General features: G+C 42.2%; 1 protein-coding gene across 1 annotated transcript in view; it reads left to right on the forward strand.

Moving 5' to 3' along the window:
- Positions 1-9,319: 9,319 nt before the first annotated feature.
- Positions 9,320-25,195, forward strand: part of LOC309545329 (LHFPL tetraspan subfamily member 7 protein-like) — a 307,481-nt gene continuing 291,605 nt past the window's right edge. The window contains exon 1 of the mRNA XM_082244485.1: positions 9,320-9,831. Coding sequence (XP_082100611.1) covers positions 9,502-9,831 — 330 coding nt within the window. The 5' untranslated portion in view covers positions 9,320-9,501. The remainder of the gene's footprint in view (positions 9,832-25,195) is intronic.

A 25,195-nucleotide genomic window follows, 5' to 3' on the forward strand; every position in this document is an offset into this window, starting at 1 on the left:
TACCAGCCTACATACACTATGTAACCAAACATATTGGGATACCTACCTTTACATGCGCATGAACTTTAATGGCATCCCAGTCTTAGTCCGTAGGGTTCAATATTGAGTTGGCCCACCCTTTGCAGCTATAACAGCTTCAACTCTTCTGGGAAGGCTGTCCACAAGGTTTAGGAGTGTGTCTATGGGAATGTTTGACCATTCTTCCAGAAGAGCATTTGTGAGGTCAGGCACTGATGTTGGATTTTGGGTTAAGGTCAGGACTCTGTGCAGACCAGTCAAGTTCCTCCACCCCAGATTCGCTCATCCATGTCTTTTTGGATCTTGCTTTGACTAAATCATTTGGTGGAGGGGGGATTATGGCGTGGGGTTGTTTTTCAGGGGTTGGGCTTGGCTCCTTAGTTCCAGTGAAGGGAACTCTTAAGGCATCCAGCATACTAAAACATTTTGGACAATTTCATGCTCCCGACTTTGTGAGAACAGCTTGGGGATGGCCCCTCCTCTTCGTACATGACTTCACACCAGTGCACAAAGCAAGGTCCATAAAGACATGAATGAGTGAGTTTGGGGTGGAGGAACTTGACTGACCTGCACAGAGTTCTGACCTAAACCCGATAGAACACCTTTGGGATGAATTGGAGCCGAAACTGTGAGCCATGCCTTCTCGTCCGCATCAGTGCCTGACCTCACAAATATGCTTCTGGAAGAATGGTCCAACATTCCCATAGACACACTCCTAAACCTTGTAGACAGCCTTTCCAGAAGAGTTGAAGCTGTTATAACTGCAAAGGTTGGACCAACTCAATATTAAATCCTACGGACTAAGACCGGGATACCATTTAAGTTTATGTGCGTGTAAAGGCAGGTGTCCCAATACTTTTGGTAATATACTGTATTTCTCCTTACTGCACTTGCTGAACATGTGTGCTATGCTGTACAGGATATTATGCATGCATATGCAAATACATTTTTCATGATCATTGGATGCCTTGTCATTGGTGTGACTGGGAGTAAATTGCATTGTTGTAATCAGTGGAAGGAATAGTGCCCTATGGATGATGTCAGTGGGAGAAATCTTGCCTCATTGTTGGTGACATTGGACGGAATAGTGCCCTATCATTGGCATCAGTGGGAGGAATAGTGCCTTATGGTTGATGCCAGTGGGAGGAATTTTGCCTCATTGGTGTCAGTGAAAGGAATAGTGCCCTATTGTTGGTGTCAGTGGAAGAAATAGTGCCTAATTGTTGGCATCAGTGGGAGGAAAAGCTCCCCATGGTTGATGTCAGTGGAAGAAAATGTGCCCTATGGTTGAATTTTGAAAGAGAGCCCTATGGCAAATTTGCCTTGTGTGCGTTGATTCGAGAAATGATGCAGTGCATGTATTTTACCTGTGCCCAAATTATGTTAAAGTGGTGGTAAAGTCTGTATTTAATGCGGAGTTCCAGCCTTTTCACTCACCTGTCCAACGGTCCAGCGATGCGGCCGCCCGAAGCCTCGATCCTCTCCCTCTGGTCTCGGCGGCGCCGGCATCACTGCTGTGGGCACCCGGCTGTGACAGTTTGCGGCTTCACAGCCGGGTACCCACTGCGCATGCGCGAGTTGCGCTGCGCGTCTTGATTGGCAGGCAATCTTCTGGGACCTCTGACATGTCCCAGAAGATTGCAGGGAGGGAGGGGGAGAGGAGAACTTCCGTTCAGGGCGCCGCGGCGCTCCGAGCGGAAGTTGGAGCGGGTACCTGTCAAAACTAGGTACCCGCTCCCCCCCAAAAAAAATGACATGCCAAATGTGGCATGTCAGGGGGTTAGAATACCTAAAGCGGAAGTTCCACTTTTGGGTTTTAAATTTGTACCTAGCAATAGCCAATGACGTAGTCCGTTCAATGCAGAGCACTATGCCACGGCTCCTGTGTGTATATGCAGGAGTGACGTCATCATGGCTCCGGCCATTCAAACAACCAGAGCCTGTGAGCCCGAAAGGAAGACCAGGTGAAAATGGAAACGCCGGGGGAGCCATGACAGCTCTGCGCTGGAGGGCTCCGTTTGCAGGTTGAATATGTCACACATTCTAGCACATTATGTCAAATACCTTCAGGGGACACATTTATTTATTTACTTTGGCTGGTTTACTAACGTTTTATTAGTGGGAGGGTCTTATTGGGTTATGATTAATGAAACCTGAGACTACTCTGCTATGAGTCACACAGAGGGAAGCGATCAGGAGTGTCTAATGCATGGAGTGCAGGGGTCAGAGTGTGTAACATATGTATTTCAGTAGTCAGGAGTGTGTACCCTACAGTTTGAAGAGGTCAGGAGTGTGTAATGCACAGAATGCAGGGGTCAGGAGTGTGTAACACACAGAGGGAGGCGATCAGGAGTGTCTAATGCATGGAGTGCTGGGGTCAGAGTGTGTACCACATGTATTTCAGTAGTCAGGAGTGCGTACCGTACAGTGTGAAGAGGTCAGGGGTGTGTAATGCATGGAGCGCAGGGGTCAGAATGTGTAACACATGTATTTCATTAGTCAGGAGTGCGTACCGTACCGTACCGTGAAGAGGTCAGGAGTGTGTAATGCATGGAGTGCAGGGGTTTAGAATGTGTATCACATGGATTTCAGTAGTCAAGAGTGCGTACCATACAGTGTGCAGAGGTCCGGAGTGTGTAATGCACAGAGTATAGGGGTCAGGAGTGTGTAACACACAGAGTGTTGGGGTCAAGAATGTGTCATGGAAGTAGAGCAGATATCAGGAATATGTAGTACATGGAATGCAGGGGTCAAAAGTGCATACTGTATAGAGTACAGGGGTCAGGAGTGTGTAACACAAATAGTGCACTGGCCAGGAGCATGTAACGCACAAAGTACAGGGATCATGAGTGTATAAAGCAGAAAATACAGGGGTCTGGTATGTGTAATGCATGGAATACAGTGGTTGAGAGTGTGTACCTTATGCAGTGCAGTGGTCAGGAGTGTGTAACAAATATAGTACAGGGGTCAGGTATGTGTAACACATAGAGTGCAGGGGTCAGGAGTGTGTAATGAATATATTACAGGGGTCAAGTATTTGTAACACATAGAGTGCAGGGGTCAGGAGTGTGTAACTCACAGAGTGCAGGAGTCAAAATTGTATAATGCATTGAGTGCTGGGGTCAGCAGTGTGTAGTGGTCATAAATACATTATGCACAGGCAGTTGTACACTGTAGAACCAAAAATGACCCCCTCCTGCCTTTACAAATACCCCTGTACAGATCACCCCCACCCTGCCCCCCAAATCCCCCCAGTACAGATTTCTCCTCCCAAATTCCCTCCCAGTACAGACCCCCCACCCAATACACACCCGTGGCATAAGGTTTGTGTTACCTGATGCAGTAAAACATGGTGCCGATACCAGCTATCAAGCAGCTAGCACATTTGAATAACAATGTCATATGAAAATAATAGAACTCAAAGTTTAAAGTTTTAAAGGACTATGAATATTTTAACATTAAACTTTACTGAAATAATTTATAATAAAATAACACAAAAATAAAAAGGAACAAAAATACACGAGCATTTATTTAACTAAATCAAAACGTTGAAAATTGTGAATAACATCTTTAAAATAAATGCTTTTCGCTAACTCACTTTCAACTGATAAGATCACAAGATCAGAAAGCTTTGACTGTCCCATTGTAGAACGCAAATAGTTCTTATAATATATATACGGTATATAAAATATATATATATATATAAATAAATTTCACTTACTGTGCACTTACTGTTCCCTGGAGAGCAATGAAGAGTTAGCAGGAGGACAACAGGAGCAGGGAGGGAGGGAGGCACATTCTGGTTAAGCACATTGCGTATATTACTCCAGGCTCCTCCTCGGCCGGGTCTACTATGTAGCCTACCACAGAGCCCTGCAGTGGAGACGGAGAAGAGAAGCAGGACTCTGAGCAGGCTAGTGATTTATTTTAAGTGTCCACTTCTTCCCCCTAGCTAGCCTGCAACATAGCTCTGTTTTGCTGCTGTGGAGTGACAGCAGTACAGAGAAGTAGACACTGGGCAGGATAACCCATCAGGCCCTCTCCTGTCTAGCCTGCCACAGTGGCCTGCAGGGCACTGGGCAGGCTAGTTTCAATCACGGTGCGCCCCTGTAAATGATGCAGTTGGTGTGGGCACACCGATCTGTCCACTGTCACGGATAAGGGTGACACCATAGTGGTCAGATATCACTTCATACTTAATGGTGTCACCCATCTGTGGGCAGGGCCACTGATAAGCCAGTACAACCAGCCCTGCTGCACCGGCCCAGCATCCTCAGCTCAGCAGGGGGAGCCCAGGCAATCTCAAAGTGCAGAATAAAAAAAAGTGCAGAATAAAAAAAAAAAAAAACTTTCTGAATTACACACCACAGCTCCTACTAATAGATGGGTGTAATTTTTACATATTCAGGGCCCCTCTGATGAAGGGAGTTGGACTATTTCTTAAGTTTCGGGCGCATGCCCATTCCGTGCCTGCCTTGCATGTTTTTCCTGTGGCTTGGGCTTGGCTCAAGTCCCCGCCGGCTGCCTGCCTGCATATTTCCTTGCCTTCCCTGCATGGTGGAGTGATCTATCCTCCTCTGCTCCCCACTCTGCCTAGGACAGAGAGCGAGACTGGAATATACTACATTGTAATGCACTGTCTCTGTCTGCAGCACATTACGGCATGGATGGTACCATACACAGGCAGGCACTGTCACAGTGTGTCACATAACATGGCTTCTGGGTGCTGATGCTGAATATTGGTAATAAGTTAATAAGGTCAGCACCCAACAGCCATGTCATGTGACACACTGTGACAGTGCCAGCCAGAGCCATGAAAGAGTGCCTGCTGCCTGTGTGGTATCATAATGCTGATGATCTTAACCCTTTGCCTACCACCCCACAGCAGATTTACTGCTACAGGGCGGTCACGCTGCCCAGGAACACATATATATATATGTGATCCTGCATTTTCAGGCATTGAATCGGATCAGCGGGTTTGTCTGACTCGATGTCCGCCCGTACCTGCCGAATGTTCTGTACACAAGCAGAATGGCAGTCTGCCTATGTAAACAAGGCAGATCGCCATTCTGTAAGTATGGAAGACATTGATCCTGTAGCAGGGACAAAGATCTATGCCTTTAATTAGTAAAAGAACCTCCCGCACAGTAAGAAAACACATTGTTAGGTACATATTTAACCCTTTGATCCCCTAGATCATGGGTGTCCAACTTTTTGGCTTCTCTGGGCCACATTGAGTGCAGAGAAATTTTCTCGGGCCACATAAAAAAAAATATACTATAGTTAAGGTATATAAGTAATAAAACGGCGCTGCGCCCTTCCCGAGCTGCTGCGCCCCCCCAGCACTAATTTAACACAACTAGTGGATGATCCCCTCCGAGGCAGTCTCTGCCTACACTTAGTTAGAAGCCGCCGGGGCCGTGCCCCTGACTCAACTTCCTTCCTCCCCAGCAAAAAAAAAAAATTGTCAGGGGGCAGTGGGCCGCATTGCCTGCGGTTCTGGGCCGCATGCGGACCCGGGCCGCAGGTTGGACATGCCTGCCCTAGATGTTAACCCCTTCCCAGCCAGTGTCATTAGTACAGTGACAGTGCAAATTTTTAGCACTGATTACTGCATTCTTGTCACTGGTCCCCAAAAAGTGTTTAAAGTGTCAGTTAGGTGTCCGACTTGTCTGCCGCAATAGCGGGATTGTGAAGTCAATGATCATCGCCATTGCTAGTAAAGAATAAATAAATAAAAATTACATATATATATATATATATATCCCATAATTTGTAGACATTATGACGTTTGCGCAAACCAATCAATATACGCTTGTTGGGATTGCTTAACAGAACGTAGCAGAATACATATTGGCCTACATTGATGAAGAAATTAGATTTTTTACGTTTTTTATTGGGTGTGTTTTGTAGCAGAAAGTAAAAAAATATTTTTTTTTTCTCAAAATTGTCGTTTTTTTTTTTTTTGTTTGTTTATAGCGCAAAGAGTAACAAACGCAGAGGTGGTCAAATACCACCAAAAGAAAGCTCTATTTGTGGAAAAAAAGCACATAAATGTTCTTTCACTTTGTTTCAAGGCAGGGTCTGGGGAGAGGCCAGGGGTGGTTCCAGGGATGGGATTGAGGGTGGGGCTGAAAGTGGGCCCCATCAGGTAGGCTGTATGGGGCCCCATGGATTCTATCAGCGGTCCTGTCTGTGGGTGTCACCTGGGAAAAATTTAGTATTGCTTTAAAATACAGTGCCTTGCGAAAGTATTCAGCCCCCTTGAACTTTGCGACCTTTTGCCACATTTCAGGCTTCAAACATAAAGATATAAAACTGTAATTTTTTGTGAAGAATCAACAACAAGTGGGACACAATCATGAAGTGGAACGAAATTTATTGGATATTTCAAACTTTGTTAACAAATAAAAAACTGACAAATTGGGCGTGCAAAATTATTCAGCCCCTTTACTTTCAGTGCAGCAAACTCTCTCCAGAAGTTCAGTGAGGATCTCTGAATGATCCAATGTTGACCTAAATGACTAATGATGATAAATAGAATCCACCTGTGTGTATATAAATGCACCTGCACTGTGATAGTCTCAGAGGTCCGTTTAAAGCGCAGAGAGCATCATGAAGAACAAGGAACACACCAGGCAGGTCCGAGGTACTGTTGTGGAGAAGTTTAAAGCCGGATTTGGATACAAAAAGATTTCCCAAGCTTTAAACATCCCAAGGAGCACTGTGCAAGCGGTAATATTGAAATGGAAGGAGTATCAGACCACTGCAAATCTACAAAGACCTGGCCGTCCCTCTAAACTTTCAGCTCATACAAGGAGAAGACTGATCAGAGATGCAGCCAAGAGGCCTATGATCACTCTGGATGAACTGCAGAGATCTACAGCTGAGGTGGGAGACTCTGTCCATAGGACAACAATCAGTCATATACTGCACAAATCTGGCCTTTATGGAAGAGTGGCAAGAAGTAAGTCATTTCTTAAAGATATCCATAAAAAGTGTCGTTTAACGTTTGCCACAAGCCACCTGGGAGACACACCAAACATGTGGAAGAAGGTGCTCTGGTCAGATGAAACCAAAATCAAACTTTTTGGCAACAATGCAAAACGTTATGTTTGGCGTAAAAGCAACACAGCTCATCACCCTGAACACACCATCCCCACTGTCAAACATGGTGGTGGCAGCATCATGGTTTGGGCCTGCTTTTCTTCAGCAGGGATAGGGAAGATGGTTATCTTTGATGGGAAGATGGATGGAGACAAATACAGGACCATTCTGGAAGAAAACCTGATGGAGTCTGCAAAAGACCCGAGACTGGGACGGAGATTTGTCTTCCAACAAGACAATAATCCAAAACATAAAGCAAAATCTACAATTGAATGGTTCACAAATAAACATATCCAGGTGTTAGAATGGCCAAGTCAAAGTCCAGACCTGAATCCAATCGAGAATCTGTGGAAAGAACTGAAGACTGAAAATCCAACCTCACTGAGCTCGAGCTGTTTTGCAAGGAGGAATGGGCAAAAATTTCAGTCTCTCGATGTGCAAAACTGATAGAGACATACCCCAAGCGACTTACAGCTGTAATCGCAGCAAAAGGTGGCGCTACAAAGTATTAACTTAAGGGGGCTGAATAATTTTGCACGCCCAATTTTTCAGTTTTTTTATTTGTTAACAAAGTTGGAAATATCCAATAAATTTCGTCCCACTTCATGATTGTGTCCCACTTGTTGTTGATTCTTCACAAAAAATTACAGTTTTATATCTTTATGTTTGAAGCCTGAAATGTGGCAAAAGGTCGCAAAGTTTAAGGGGGCTGAATACTTTCGCAAGGCACTGTAACACTAAAGTGTAGTTTTTTTGTGTAAAAAACAAACATGCTACACTTACCTGCTCTGTGTACTAATTTTGCACAGAGCAGCCCACATCCTCCTCTTCTCAGGTCTCTTGCCGGTGCTCCTGGCCTCTCTCTCCTACTAAGTGCCCCCACAGCAAGCAGTTTGCTATAGGGGGACCCGAGCTGAGTTGCTGCTGTGTGTCCCTTCAGACATGGAGCCGCGGCCCAGCCCCACCCCTTCTCTCTCTTCATTGGCTCACTGACTTTGATTGACAGCAGTGGGAGCCAATGGCATAGAATGCATTAAGATACTTTCTGCCTTTACAACCACTTTAAATTAATAAAAGCTGACCATTATAAGCAGGGCTGGGACAAGGAGGGACGGCTGCCCTGGGCACTGTGGTATCGTGTGAGGTGAGGGGGCGCCACAAGGTGATTGGGGGGAGGGAATTTGTGTTGGAAGGGGGAATTTGGGGGCTTCAGGGGGTAAGTATTGTTCTAGGAGGGGAAATTTGGGTGTGGGGTGCTAAGAGTGGTGATTTAGGGGGATATGTTTTGGGAGGCTGATGGGGGAAGAGGATTTGTACTGGGAAGGGGGAATTTGAAGTGAGGGAGTGGAAGATGTGTACTTGGAGGGGTCATTTAAAAGGTAGTAAATTTGTGCAAGGAGGGGTGATTTTATTTTTTTTTGGGGGGGGGGGGCAAAGATTTGTGCAGAGATGGGGGAATTCAGCAGGGGGTGGATTTTTACTGGGAGTAGGGGGGATTTCATTGCTAAAGGGTAAACATGCAGATTGATGCCCAGTGTTTTTGTGTTGAGTTTTTACTGACACATAATGCTTAAACATATTGGAAAATGGGGGAAGAGGGGGGGGGGGGCACAGTTTGGCAAAATCGGCCTGGGCTCTGATTATAAGCACCCCTTTCATTGGTAAATGTTTTTTCTCAACTGCTACTTTTGCTGGACAATTCAGCCTGTTAAAGAAAGTTGAAAAGTAACAGACTTACTGGCCAGATCACCAGGTGAAAATAAAGAAGAAAAACTATTTTAAAAGAAAAGGAATGCAGCTACCACAAAGCTGCAATAAATGACATTTATATTTTTGGGTTTAATACCACATTACAGAGTAAAGATGACGTTGTACATCTCACCCACAATGATCTTCAATACATGTGATTGCATTGCTCAGGATGGAATCCTTGTATTCTTTTACTGATACAATGTATATACAATGGCAATGAATACAAATACATTCTAATATAAAGTTATTTCTGGATTCCAAAGTGAGAGCATTGATCAGCAGAACTGCCACCAAGGGGGGTAAAACTGACAGGTGTCAGGTCATATGACAGCAGAGCCCCGCCCTCGTGTTAGAGTGACGCCCCCCGGGGGACACCTGTGCGCTGTAGCCCCTCCCACTCCTCCATACACAGAGGAGTCAGGCCATCCTCCGCTGTCATCCTCCAGCTTGTGACTTCCCGCAGACAAGTTGCGGTGTGAGCGCTCCTCGTACCTGTCCTAGCGGGGCCTCTCCCTCCCTGTGCCCGGGCCATGTAGAGGAGGGGACGGACGGACGGACGGACAGACGGACGGAGGAGGAGGAGGAGGGAGCGTCTCCCATTTCTTCTCTCCCTCTGCCACCCAGATGCGTTCCTTGCTGGACCGTGACAAGAAGAAGAAGCAGAGCTCCTGTGCAGGGCTGGATGTTGCTTTGGGGCTGGTCCCCCAGCGGCAGCCCAGGATGTTCAGCTGTGTCTCCTGCTTCTGGGTGCTGCTCTCTGCCTGCCTGGTGGCCGTCTGCAGCTTCAGCTTCCTCTCCCCGACATGGATAGTCAGATCGGCCGATCACGACAGACTGGAGCCGATCAGCTTTGGGCTGCTCTGGCATTGCTCGGAGGGCATGGAGCAAATGCCGAGCTGCTACACCTTCGGAGGACTGGGCAGGTTCAATGACATTCCTTCCAGCTCCTGGCAGGTGAGTAACTCTCCTCTACTACTATGTCAGAGCACTGACTACCCTGGGACCCCTCAACTACTGGGGGGTCACTTCTATTATTTATCACATTATTATTATTACTACTTCTAAATCTTAACACTGTAATACATTGCTTGGCTGATGAACCTGGAATATTGCCAGGGGGCATTATTATTAATACTTAATATGTATATATACTGCTTCTTCCTATTATTATATTATTATGGTAATATACTGCTGGGATGATGAACCTGGAATGTATTAGTATTGCAATTGTATTATTACTATTATTATTTTGGTGTTTTTATATATTACTTCTTCCTCTTATTGTGGTAATATACTGCTGGAAGGATGAATCTGGAATATTGATGGAAAGCATAATTAGATTTATTTAATTCATATTATTATAATTATTGTTAGATATGTTGTTTTTATACTACTTTGTCCTCTTTTTATGGTAATATATGGCTGGGCTGATGAACCTGGAATAATGCTGGGGGGGTAATTTGTATTACTATGGTATTCTTGTTTTTATTACTAGACCTGGTGTTTTTATATTTCTTAGCAATGCATTGCTGAGCTGATAAATACTGTTGGAGGGAATCATTATTATTAGAATTATATTATTCATTTTGTATTATTATCATTATTGCTATTTTTATATAATTGTTGTTGTTTTTATACTAGTTTTGTGTTCATTTTATATTATTTTCGTTTTGGACCCCGTTCACACTGGGGCGACGCTACTTGCCGGGGCACCCTCACAGGTCGCGGTGCGCAGCTCGCACCGCGACCTCGGAGCGGCCGGCACGGACTTCATAACATTGAAGTCAATGCAGGTCGCTCCAGGTCGCCCCAAAGAAGCTCCGGACCCTTTTTCTAAGTCGGAGCGACTTGTGTCGCTCCTATTAGAACGGGTCCGCAGCTTCTCTATGGCAGGCGACCTATGGCGACCTGTCAGGCGACCAGGTCGCCTGACAGGTCGCCCCAGTGTGAACGGGGTCTTTATGTTTCCTCTTATTATTATTATTATTATTCATCACATCTTAGTTTAATTATTAGTCCAAGCAAATGGCCCAATGGGTCTTCAGTGGCCCAGCAGGTCCCCATTGTCTAAGTAGGTCCTCAGTATCTCAGCTGGTCCTTAGTGTCCTAGCAAGTTCTTATTTTCTAACCAGGTCCCCACTTTCTAAGCTCGTCCTCAAGATCTCAAAGAGTTCTCAAAGTCTCAGTGAGTCCTCAGTTCCTTAGTAGGTCTTCACTACCTCAGCAGGTTCTCAAATTCTTACAGGTTCCTTCCTCAGTCTCTAGGCAGGTCCTTAAAGTTCCAGCGGGTCCTCAAGTTCTCAGCAATTTCCTAAAATCACAACAGATCCTCAATATATCAGCAGGTTCCTATTGTCTAAGCAAGTCCTTAATATTTCAGAGGGCCTCCAGTATCTCAGTGTGTCCTGATTACCTCTGTAGGTCCTCACTGTCCCAGCAGATCCTTAGTCTCTCACTAGGTCCTTAGTGTCCCAACGGATGTTCAGTTTCTCAGTGAATCCTCAATAGCTCAGCAGGTCCTCATCGTTTAAGCAGGTGGGGATATGATAGAAACTTTTAAATACACAAAGGGAATCAACTCGGTAAAGGAGGAGAGCATATTTAAAAGAAGAAAAACTACCACAAGAGGACACTGTTTCAAACTAGAGGGATAAAGGTTTAAAAGTAATATGAGGAAGTATTACTTTACTGAGAGAGTAGTGGATGCATGGAATAATCTCCCTGCAGAAGTGGTAGCTGCAAATACAGTGAAGGAGTTTAAGCATGCATGGGATAGGCATAAGGCTATCCTTCATATAAGATAGGGCCAGGGACTATTCATAGGATTCAGATATATTGGGCAGACTAGATGGGCCAAATGGTTCTTATCTGCCGACACATTCTATGTTTCTATGTCCTCAAAGTCTTGGCTCCTTGGGCTCTTACTAGGTCCTCAACGTCCCAGTGGGTTCTTATTAAGTCCTCAATATCTCAGTGGGTCTGCACTGTCTCATAAGGTCCTCAAAGTCTTAGCAGGCTCTCAGTCTTTTCATTTTTGTATATCCCAGCAGGTCAGCAATGTCTCATTGGGTCTTTAGTGTCTCAGCAGGTTCTCACACCCTCCAGGACCCATTGCAAGTCTATGTTTTGACTCTGCAGCCATGTAGCAATGAATGTGCATGTCTCTCCAGGACCACTAATACAAAATATTGTATGTGATTAGTATTTGTATTATTGGTGGTCACTATATTCATTCCATTTATATTTTACAGGGTACTTTCCCCCTCATTCCTGTGCAGACTAACCATCATGTATAAACAATAGTAAGAAGGGTTGGGCCAAACTACAACAGCGCCAGGGGTGCTTAAGCAGTTGTAGCAATATTTTTTTTTATTTTAAAACAATTTATTGTATTTAATTAAAAATGTGAATAACTGTTAATGAAACTGCTTAAGCATCCCTGGGATTGTCCTGGTTTGTTCCAGTCTATTGCAGGGTCAATTTTCCTCGACAGTTTGGCTAGTGCATAAATGTGCAGGAAGATATAAAAACAAAAACAAAAAAAATAATAATTTATATACTGAATAGTATTTATAATAAAATATTTTCCCTGCTATTATTCCCTTAACCCTTCCTTTCCTTTCCTCAATGTGATAGGGAAGGATTGGCACCCATCAAACAGAGAATTTCCAACAAGTTGGACGTATCAGAAGTATTCATTATCACCCCCTAGGGAAGACCTGTACACAGCCTGCTTCTCTCCTAACCATTGCAAGTGACACTATATTCCAACCACAATTAGGCTGGAAGTGGCCAGATAGGAGAATGATAATTTGAGAGTCACAGGAGGTCAGTCAGTTGCCAGTCCACATGTGTCTGGCATGACCAAGTAGACCTCAGAGGCAAGCACAAGATCTGTGGAAGGGTGGTGACTGCAGGACATGATCGGGTGCTCTTTTCCTTCCAAATCAGTTCACAACCAAAATACCCTTCCTGTCTGAAAAAGAAAAAAGCAAAACAAACATAATGTAATGAATTGTACTGTATACATTTTTCAGAACTACAGAAAAATGCTACAGGTTCCAAATTGATTGGACAACAACTATCCCATTGTCCAGTTATCAGTATGAATGCTGAAATCAGTCACTCTGATGGTAAATGTAACCTGTGCATGGGCTGATTAAACTGATCTAGATAGATAGATAGATAGATAGATAGATAGATAGATAGATAGATAGATAGATAGATAGATAGATAGATAGACAGATAAAAATAAAATATATAGAAAGGTGGAATGATAAATGATAAATAGAAAATATTTACAGTATCTCACAAAAGTGAGTACACCCCTCACATTTTTGTAAATATTTTATTTTATCTTTTCACGTGACAACACTGAAGAAATGACACTTCGCTACAATGTAAAGTAGTGAGTGTACAGCTTGTATAACAGTGTAAATTTGGTGTCCCCTCAAAATAACTCAACACACAGCCATCAATGTCTAAACCGCTGGCTTCACAGGTTGCCACTGGAGTCCTCTTCCACTCCTCCATGGTGACATCATGGAGCTGGTGGATGTTAGAGACCTTGCGCTCCTCCACCTTCTGTTTGAAGATGCCCTACAGATGCTCAATAGGGTTTAGGTCTGGAGACATGCTTTGCAGGTCCATCACCTTTACCCTCAGCTTCTTTAGCAAGGCAGTGGTCATCTTGGAGGTGTGTTTGGGGTTGTTATCTTGTTGGAATACTGCCCTGCAGCCCAGTCTCTGAAGGGAGGGGATCATGCTCTGCTTCAGTATGTCACAGTACATGTTAGCATTCATGGTTCCCTCAATGTATGTTCCCAGTGCCCGCAGCACTCATGCAGCCGCAGACCATGACACTCCCACCACAGTGCTTGACTGTAGGCAAGACACACTTGTCTTTGTACTCCTCACCTTACTTCTGCCACACACGCTTGACACCATCTGAACCAAATATGTTTATCTTGTTCTTATCTGACCACAGGACATGGTTCCAGTAATCCATGTCCTTAGTCTGCTTGTCTTCAGCAAACTGTTTGCAGGCTTTCTTGTGCATCATTTTTAGAAGAGGCTTCCTTCTGGGACAACAGCCATGCAGACCAATTTAATGCAGTGTGCGACGTATAGACTGAGCACTGACAGGCTGACCCCCCCACTCCTTCAACCTATGCTGGCAGCACTCATATGTCTATTCTCAAAAAAAAACCTCTGGATATGACGCTGAGCACGTGCACTCAACTTCCTTGGTAAACCACAGCGAGGTCTGTTCTGAGTGGAACCTGGCCTGTTAAACCGCTATATGGTCTTGGCCACCTTGCTGCAGCTCAGTTTCAGGGTCTTGGCAATCTTCTTATAGCCTAGGCCATCTTTATGTAGAGCAACAATTATTTTTTTTCAGACCCTCAGAGAGTTCTTTGCCATAAGGTGCCATGTTGAACTTCCAGTGACCAGTATGAGAGAGTGAGAGTGATAACACCAAATTTAACACACCTGCTCCCCATTCACACCTAAGACCTTCTAACACTAACAAGTCACCGGGAAAGGAAAATGGCTAATTGGGCCCTATTTGGACATTTTCACTTAGGGGTGTACTCACTTTTGTTGCCAGCAGTTTAGACATTAATAACTGTGTGTTGAGTTATTTTGAGGGGACAGCAAATTTACACTGTTATACAAGCTGTACACTCACTACTTTACATTGAAACAAAGTGTAATTTCTTCAGTGTTGTCACATGAAAAGCTATAAAAAAATATTTACAAAAATGTCAGGGGTGTACTCACTTTTGTGAGATACCGTAGATAGAATCATAGTTATATTGCTTCGCTGTGTGCGCATACTGTATACCCCTCACTCCTAACATTGGGTGCAGGCTTTTTACAGTCGCTAGCTGATTTACAGATCCCACTTTGAGCAAAAAAGGAAGAAAGAAAGGCCACTCTCGATTTTAAAAGTCTTGCATGTAAATGTATTGAAGCATTTGATGCATAGACTGTTCCACCTGCTTCTCTAGCTCTAACACTTTTTTCTCTAGATTAATTGTAGAGTAACAATGGAGTGAAACGCGTTAGGGCAGTAAGAGCAAACAGAATAGTCTATGCATCGAATGCTGTAATAAACTTACATACAAGGCTTTTAAAATGGATGTGGCTTCTCTTTCTTCTTCTTATTTTTTTGCTGGAAATAAAAAGGTAGATAGATAGATTAGATGGAAAGATTAGATAGATAGATAGATAGATAGATAGATAGATAGATAGATAGATAGATAGATAGATTAGATGGAAAGATAGATAGATAGATAGATAGATAGATAGATAGATAGATAGATAGATAGATAGATAGATAGATAGATAGATAGATAGATAGATAGATAGATAGATAGAAAGATTGATTGATTGATATATAATAGATGGATATAATTATAGATAGAATTGTGATGCATAGACTGTTCCATCTGCTTCTCTAGATCTAACACTTTTCTCTCTAGCTTAATTGTAGAGTAACAGTGGAGTGAAACGCATTAGAGGCAAGAAGAGCAAATGGAACAGTCTATGCATCGAATACTATAATAAACTTACATACAAGGCTTTTAAAATGGAGTGTGTTTTTCTTTGCTGGAAATAGATAGATAGATAGATAGATAGATAGATAGATAGATAGATAGATAGATAGATAGATAGATAGATAGATAGATAGATAGATAGATAGATAGATAGATATAGAGAGATAGAAAGATTGATTGATATATAATAGATGGATATAATTATAGATAGAATTGTACAAATCATAACCACACATAAGAAAATGTTTCTTGAAAACACGCTGTTATGACAATAATAAATAGGTCAGTGTAATGAACAGACATGTCCCCTCCAGCAGTGAAGGAAGAAGAAGCTCTATGTACTCTGCAGACTCCTAATCATATCCCCGTGTTTGGGAATTCTGCACAATGCCGGGGCTGGATTCACAAGTCCTTACTGACCACATTGTGCCAGTATGCTCTGAGCTCTACTCAATAACACACCGTATGATGTGGGAAAGAAGAAGTAATCTGCAGGGAGGGAAGCTCATATCTCCCATAGTATTACACTCCTATGTCTAGATGTCTGGAAGTATTGGGATAATACTGTGTGCTGTATGCCACTAGCCTGGCAGACTTCTGTAGGAGGAGAGACGTTATAGAGTAACAACATATAAAGAGGTGTTTGTCATGATAGATTTTTGTCTGATTTTAAGCCTCCGTTCGCATTGAATGCAGATTTGAAATAGTGTGACTTCATCTGAAATCGCACAATTTCAAAGCTGCATGTCAGTGAGACTTTGAAGACATCTGTGCTGCTTAATGCACAAATGACTATACAAGTCGCCAAACGTAGTGCAGGAACTACTTTTTCAAATCGATGGGTCACAGCAAAGTCGTCATTGCACTGATTTGAACATGGGGCCATTGCCGACAATAGGGTGCAACTTGTCATGTGATTAGACCTGGCAAATCACATGACAAGTCGCTTCAGTGTGAACAAGGGCTAAATAGGATATGCAAAGAGCAGATAAGTATAACATGATAGTTATTAACAAAAAAAAAAATCCTTTTACAAAATTTTCAAACGTACACGTTTAGGGGATATTCACAGCACCTATAAGTCAGCCTTGTTATAGGCTTACCTATAGGTACAAACTATGCCTTAGGGTTTACTTCCTCTTTAAGTCTAGAAGGTTGTAGAAGAGGCTGTATTACTTACCTGACTTCTCGCTCCAGCAGGCTCCCTCAATCCATGCATCTGGCCCTCTGCAGCCTCCTTTGTAAGCTGATCCTGCCCGTGGTCGCAATTCTACCTCCGCCATGTGCAGTGCAGGGTTGGTAGCCCATATAGTACATGTTGAGGATAGCTGGCCTTCCATGGATCAGAGCTTCGGACCTAAACAGGTGGACAGCGAAGTCATGTGGTGGACAGGTTTGGCATTGGTGTGTTTGTTGCATAGTTGCCAACATTTGAAAAACTTTTTTCAGGGACAATTTGCAGCACAGCTATCAATTACTTACCACACCCACTTCCCTAAAGCTCTGCCCACTCCACGTAATTAATCTCCGCCTACTTCTCATCAGATTACTCAATAAATATCTGGTATAATTAGGTTTTATCATTCTTATTTACACCTTGCACTTTATTTATATTTACATATTCCATTTTTTGTATGGTGACACCTGAGCACATTTGACACTTTATTCACATGTCATGTTACCAGATATTTCTGCACATAAGATTGTTGCTTTCATCCTACCTACCTTCATGTCTGTGAATGTGTCTTTACTCTCCAGGGGTCCTTCTCTGCTCTGCTGTGGCGGTCAGCACCAGCAAGGCGCTGCCGAGAATGAGTGCCTTTGATTTAAAAATTGCACCAGGTGGCGTCATTACGTAACTGCGCATGCGCCCGCCCGGCCGAGCTTGTATGAGCCTTCCTGAGCCCGGCAGGCGTCAGAACGGCGCATGCGCAGTTACGATGTCGGCTCGCAACCATTTTATCTTACAGGCACCAGCTGTCTATAACGGGCATTTACGGGTAGCCCGATTAACGGGCGCTTGCCGGGACAATGTTAATTACCCAGGACAGGCTCCTATTTGCCGGGACTGTCCCGGCAAAAACGGGACAGTTGGCAAGTATGTTGTTGTACAACCATTTTGTACCATTGCTTCTGTTGAGGTACTAAACATCATCTGCATGTCACATTTCTTATTAATATGATTAGTACATAAAGCAGAGAGAGGGAAAGAAAATGACACAGCTAAGGAAGCAGACACACCCATCCCACATTTTAGGAGTTCAATGGAGTCTGGCTGCTGTAAAATACAGAGATTGAATAGATTTACTCAGATTATCTGACTTGAGCACAGTTGCAGTGTTTGCTTATTGACATAAAGAATTCTCTGTATGGTTTTGCTTGTTGCTTCCTAAAGCGAGAGCTGACAAGGAAACTTATGGTATGACCTTACCATACTGTTTATTTGAATAGTACTTTAATATAGAAACATAGGTTAGGAGGTACTTTTAGTGGTGGCCTTGAGCCGCTGTCACTTGTTCATCTCTTACCTTTCTATTGTAAACCATGCCTTATAGTAGAAAGAAGTAATTAGATGATCCGCCTCTCATAAGCATATGTTACGCTACTACCAATTGAACGTATTGAATGAACTGGATTGTCCATTATAGTTTATGAATCATCATGTGATGAGCTCACCATGAAGTCTTGAGGGTAATATCCATTAACGTCATGCTTGTCAGAGAACCACAGTCTATAAGATTCATTTAATAATTCGTCATAAACTCATTTCACTATATTATGCAGTACATGTCTGGATGTTAATGTCTATTACATGAATTTGTTTCATGGAATTATAGTAAATATGTATTATTGCACACACCTCATCTCAGTATGTTGTGCCATAAGTTAGTGTTTATTATCCAAAAGTCAAGAGTGTTACCGATCTAAGCCAATTACTGCTGGAGGCAGCCATTGTCTTATGGCTCGTACACACCATCAGAAAGTCGAACGACATATACCGCGATCGTACCGGTATTCTGATCATTTGTACACAGCTTTTGAGGGCCGATCAGGACAATTCATGCAAATTATCAGATGGGACAAACACAAAAAGTTTTCTCGTACGATACCGGATCATATGACTTTTGTTTAACCACTTAAGGACCGCCCACTGTAGCTACACTGTGGCAAGCAGCTGCTCCTGCGTGAACCGACGTAGGTATACGTCGGTCGCGCGCCTGCAGCTAGGGGCGAGCGCGCGCCACCGCCGGCGCGCTCCCGCCCTTACTCGGCAGCGGGGACTCGGATACACGGGGCAGTCAGCTCCGATTGCCGCCTGACACCCACGATCGTTCCCCGCTGAGAGAGAAAAACAGTCAGCTGTTGTAAGCACAGCTAACCGTTCTTCTTTCTGGAATGATCACAGAGTGCCTGTGATCCTTCTATATAGGATCGCATGTCTCTGACGTCATTTCACAAGCCACGCCCCGCCACAGTTAGAATCACTCCCCTAGGCTCACATTTAACCCCTTTATCACCCACAGTATTAACCTCTTCCCTGCCAGTGTCATTATTACAGTAATAGTGCATATGTATAGCACTGATTACTGTAGTAATGTCACTGGTCCCCCCAAAAGTGTCAAAAATGTCAGTTAGGGGTCCGATCTGTCCACTGCAGTGTCGCATTCCCGCTAAAAATCGCAGATCGCTGCCATTACTAGTAAAAAAAAAAAACAATAAAAATGACATAAATCTTTCCCGTAGTTAGAAGACGCGATAACTTTTGCACAAACTAATCAAAATACGCATATTGTAATTTTTTTTTACCGAAAATATGTAGCAGAAAACAAATTGGCCTAAAATGTTAAAAGATTTTGATTTTTAAATTTTCTTTTTTTGGGAGTGTTATATAGCTGAATGTAAAAAATATTGTTTTTTTTTTTTTTTTTTCCAAAATGATCAAATACCACCAAAAAAAAGCTCTATTTGTGGGGAAAAAGGACATCAATTTTATTTGGGTACAGCGTCACATGACCACGCAATTTTCCGTTAAAGTAACGCAGTGCCGAATCGCAAAAAATGGTCATTAAGGGGGCAAATCCTTCTGGTCCAAATCTGGTTAATCTGTACAGTTAATCTTTCAAAAATACAATACAAACACAATATAATACATTACATCACTTCCAAGTTTTTATTCTGTCATAAAAGAATTTTTGTAACATCAACAAACTCTTCATTTTTGATACGAGACTAGCATGCAAAAAAAATGAAAAACAGACAATCGTTCGTCCGATAATCTCATTGCGTGTACAAGGCATTATTCTTGGAATTGATGCTAATTCCAGGGCAGTTTATTGCTTTGTGACATCACCTAAATAGAATTCCAGGCAAACAGCTAAATACACAGTTGAAATACAACCCCCATTTCAAAAAAGTTGGGATGCTGTATAAAATCTATATGAAAACAGAATGCAATCATTTGCCAATCTCTTTGAATATTTGCCCTCTTCTTCTCACTGCCCAGCTTGGAGTCCTGTGGTAACAAATGAGCTAGAAAGAGAACGCACATCTAACGGTAGTGATTGAAGACAAGAGCTGCCAGAAAGGTAAGTATAGATGTGCTTTTTTAAAGTGGATGTAAACCCCATTCATGAAATCTGACCTGGGCACATGTATCTGTAGTGTTTACTTATCTCTCTCCAAAGCCCTAAGTCCCGTGTCTTTCTGCGGCTTCCTCTGTAATCAGCATGATAACTCCTGACAAGTTCTCCAACTCAGGAGATAAAAGCAGCTGGAAATTTGTGTCGGAGAGGGAACCTAGAGACAGATAAGCAGAGAACTTGTCTATTCACAGCACAGCTGCAAGTTTCTTTGTTCCTCTGCCTCCACATCCAGTGCTGGAACAGGATGAACAATTTCTAACATGGTGTGCACTTTCTACAGAATATAGAAAGCTGAAGACAGCAGATATACATGTAAAACTTATGTAGGGAGATTTGTCTCATCTCTGAGTATCTTCTGAGGCTGTTCACTTCACTTATGTCACGGCAGAAGCAGGGACAGGTACACCTAACAGCTGGTGGACAAGTTTGTGTATATACCCTTTCCTCGTCTGGGGATAGGCTTGGGCTTATTGAAGAGGTGGCAATGCTTCCCTACAGCACCATATTACACTCCTATTGACCACTTTACTTAATAACATCACATTTGTGGTCTTCCCCCTTTCTCCTTCACCCTCCTTTTGGGGGTTCTAATAGCCGAGGTGGGCTTACCCATTGATTGTACCCTTATTGAGAGGATATTCCGGCTTATCCGCACCAGACTTTTTAACATCATATAATCTTGGGCTGTCTCTAAGCAGTGTTTGTTAGGGAATCTACCGCTAGTACTGTCCAATAACATCACTCTACCGCCAGTTACTTGGGTGTCCTACGTTTGGGTCGTACTTTATGAGTTTACATTGCTTGTCTAAGGTGTCCCACCCCTTACTTGTCCCCTGTGTCCGCCCACATGCCATTTTGCCATACGCATACTGGAGAAGAATTGTCCTGATTAATTTTGGTCCTGACGAAGCTTACAGCGAAACACGTTGACCACTAATTAGATTGACCCTTCAAGTCAAGTATTTTTTTTGACCTCTTCAATTCAGAAATTTGTATAATCTTGTATTTGATATGGCTTGTGGCCTTTTTTTAATCATGTATTGAACTTTTGTTCAGCGTTGAGGTGTGTACCTCCTATGCTATTTTAGATTATGTCTAATAAAAATATTGTTGTTTTAAATTTTGTGTGCTTAATGTCTATCTTATGATGTGCCTCTGAAAGTCAAGTTTTGTTTTGTCTAGTTGGTTTTCCAACTGACATTTCTCCTTTCCCTTGCGAAAAAGAAATAGAATTATCCTCCCTCCACCCATCTTTGCATATGGCTAAAAAGATAAAGGCAGAAAGGCAGAACTTTCTCACAGTTCAAGGAACCTCCAGCAACCTCTGGAGGAACCCTAGGGTTCTGTGGAACTCTGGTTGAGAAAGGCTGGTCTAGCATTTACTATATAAACCATACCTTGCAGCCTTCGGGAAAGAGGGACATTTTCTAGCACAAAATTCCTAAAGTGGTTCTAAAGGCAGAAGGTTTTTTACCTTAAGGCTTGCTCTATTGGGGGCACTTGGCAGGGGGGAGGAGCCAGGACCACAGACGGGGGACTCAAAAAGAAGAGGTTCCAGGCTGCTCTGTGCAAAACCATTGCACAGAGCAGGTAAATATAAAATGTTTGTTATTAAAAATGAAAAAAAAAAAACAAACCTTCAGCATTATTTTAAGCTGGCCATACACTAGTAGAATTTCGTTAGAAATTCTCATTTTAGGAAAAAGGAAGTACTTTCAAATGACATTCTGGTGAGAATTTTTGTATTAATGTTTGTTCAAAGGTCTACTAGTATATGGCCAGCTTTAGCACAAAGAACACACCTCTGTTCACAGAGGTCATGAAGAATTCCTATGCAAAGTGGTTCAGCTAAAGCAGGGTACACACTAGTAGAAAATCTGCTGAAAATTCCCGGCCGATGTGAAATCGTCCGATTTTCACCTAGTGTGTACGCAACTTTCAGCAGCCGATGCCGACATTTTCAACGAAAAAAAATGGAGGGACAAACACCAAAATTTTTTTCGTCCGTCCCCAGACGACCGATTTTCGTTTAATGTGTATGCAGTACGTCCGTGAAAAATTGGATACGAAAGACCGCGCATGATCTGAAGTTGCTGACAACCCGGAAGTCTAGGAACAAATGTGCCAAAAAAAAGAAAAATCGAACGAGAAATTTTGTGAACATTTATGCACTGTCGACTAAAAACGGTAATGAACGCTGAGAAGACAGAGAAAAATCAGAGGATATTTTATCCGATTTTCATCAAGTGTGTACGACCCTTAAACCCAATGGTTTTTCCTTTACTAAAATTTTTTTATGCTACCATTTGAAAATATTCAAGCAGTGTTACAGTATATCTAAAGCCAAACATTATTTCATGTTAGATAGAGTAGGGGATATTTAACAACAGTTATCATCTGAACAAGTGTACCTATCTCTGAAGATTTCCAGTCTATACCTGTTCTAAGGAAAACTCAAAATTTCTATCACTTTTAATCCCAATGACGATGGTCACAAGGGCGGACAGAGTGAGTAAATGTCATTATGATAAGACAAGCAGAAGTTCTAATCGTTCCCAAATCCCATCCAAAACTTAAAAAAAAAAAAAAACCTTTGGCTTCAGATATACTTTAAATAGTGTGCTTTATTATATGGGTCTGTAGATCAGATCTAAGAGGAGGACAATGGAGGAGGAAAGGGGGGCAGGGGAATTTGGTCCCAAAAAGGAACAATCCATCCGAAGAAGGAACATTTGAGAGCTTTGCATTGCAAAGAATGATACTTAAAAAGTTAACATAAGTATTTAATACTTATATGCACCATATGTTCTTTAAAGCTATCATTTGCATTATAACACATTTTGGCATTCAGCTGGGTGTTTTTATCACTTTGGTATGTTGGAAATAGGAGGTGTGTGTTTATTGGCATTTAGAGGGAGTTGATTGGCACAACTAATTTTAGTCTGCAGGAAATAGAAGAGAGACAGTCTGACAGTCTGGTTGTGGGAAAATCTGAGCTTTTTTCTTTTGTCTCTGCTGGTTTAATTCAGTGTGAATTGTGCACAAATCTAAAGTTTTTTTTTTTTCTATATATTCCACAAAAAGATGGGCCAGTGCACCTTTTGTGATGCTGATAAGTAGTTTGAAAACAGGAGCATCATTAGGGAGTCAGAGCACGGGCCTTATTACATCATTGTGCACAGGGAACACTGGCCAACCAGCTTTATATACAAGCTTTGTCCTCTTGGGCTAGCTGTCAGAATAGAAAGCCATCCCTTTGCTGATGTTATTGTAGTCTGCACATTCCCCTCCTGTGTGGATGCTGTGTGAATGGTAGGTGGTCTGCTGTGACCTCTGGATAAGTCAATGTGGACAATATTGGTGACACCCTCTGCTTTTGCTTTTCAAACTCGAATTATTTGTCTGCATAGTTTAAATGAGAGAACTACAAGATAGCACAGGATCAGGGTGGATAAAAATCAATGATTTTTTAAAAAGAAAATAAAACAATCATATTTTTTTATATTTAAATCAGATTTTTTTTAAACTAAATCAAATGTTTTTTTAATTACATTTAATAAAATGCTTTTTGAGTTAAAAAAGTTTTCTATTTAAGATACATTAATAATTTAGTTTATTCAGCATGAAGTAGAGCTTAGTTATGTAGAATGAGGCTGTATATTCTGTAATATTTACAATTTTTGGTAAACTCTGCAAGCTAAGATAAACATGCACTGCATTGAGGCATTCCCACAATTTCACAGTAACCATGAGATAAAACAAAGTTCAGGAATATTCCTTTATCCCATTGTTTTGCAAATCCATGTACACTACAAACTGTATGATTGAATCGGTTCTGATATCGCTGCTTTGCAAACCTGACAGCTTATTATTGCTAACCTAACCTGACAGCTTATTATTCTAAATAGAAAACCTTAATTTTGTTTGCAAATATTAAATATTCTAACTCTAACCCCAGTAAGAATAAGTCCTTAGATTTAAAGAGCACCTGTCATTTTAGATCCATCATGGTAGCGCCTGTTAGCGGGCATCCACCTGCTGCCACCACGTCCCTCACCTTGTTGTACCACTGCTGCATCACCAGCCATCTCATTAAAGTGAATAGGACTGTCGATGAGTCAACAGCGGGTCAGAGGAGGAGCCGCCGCAGGACAGAGATGACAGTTGCTCTTTAAAAATTATGATTTAAATTGAGTTAATTTAAATCAAGCCTTTGTACTAGTGATTTCAATCATGATTTAAATCGACTTGATTTAAATTAAATCCATTCTGCATAAGATTATACTGTACATTTATTTAATGAACATTCACCTGTTTCCAATATTTGTGCTATATAGATGAAATGGTTGGGCATAGTGCAGGAAGTAGATCCTGTTGTTGGTGACTTTATGCTTCTGTATGCAAACAGCCTCTAAACACAATACAGATAACTGAATATAATCCATCAACAGAAAAAAAAACATAACTTTAGCCCCAGGAAATTATTTCTTATTTGCAATCTTCAGGTACTGCTACAGATCACAATACAAAATAAACAAGAGTACATTAAGTGTCGGTTCACACTATGGCGATCCGACTTAGGGGGCGACCTGTGAAGTCACGTGCACTCAGTGCCATCTTAAGAGCCTTATAGGCCCCTGGGCAATGCAGTGCACCGGGGCCCCCTGCCTACACAATCACGCACGAGAATATACTACAAGAGAGTACAACTACCTGGAGTATATACCTTACTATATACATATTACAAGGAATCCTATATACTACAAGAGACTCTTGTAGTATATAGTGTTCCCTGTAATATGTATATAGTAAGGTATATACTCCAGGTAGTAGTTGTACTCTCTTGTAGTATATAGTGTTCCCTGTAATATGTATATAGTCTATATACATATTACAGGGAACACTATATACAACAAGAGAGTACAACTACTACCTGGAGTATATACCTTACTATATACATATTACAGGGACCAATATATACTACAAGACAAGAGACAACTACCTGGAGTATATACCTTACTATATACATATTACAGGGAATCCTATATACTACAAGAGACTCTTGTAGTATATAGTGTTCCATGTAATATGTATATAGTTAGTAAGGTATAT

The sequence above is a fragment of the Pelophylax lessonae genome (genome assembly GCF_965119305.1).
Source record: "Pelophylax lessonae genome assembly, chromosome: 2".
NCBI classification, from domain to species: Eukaryota; Metazoa; Chordata; class Amphibia; order Anura; family Ranidae; genus Pelophylax; species Pelophylax lessonae.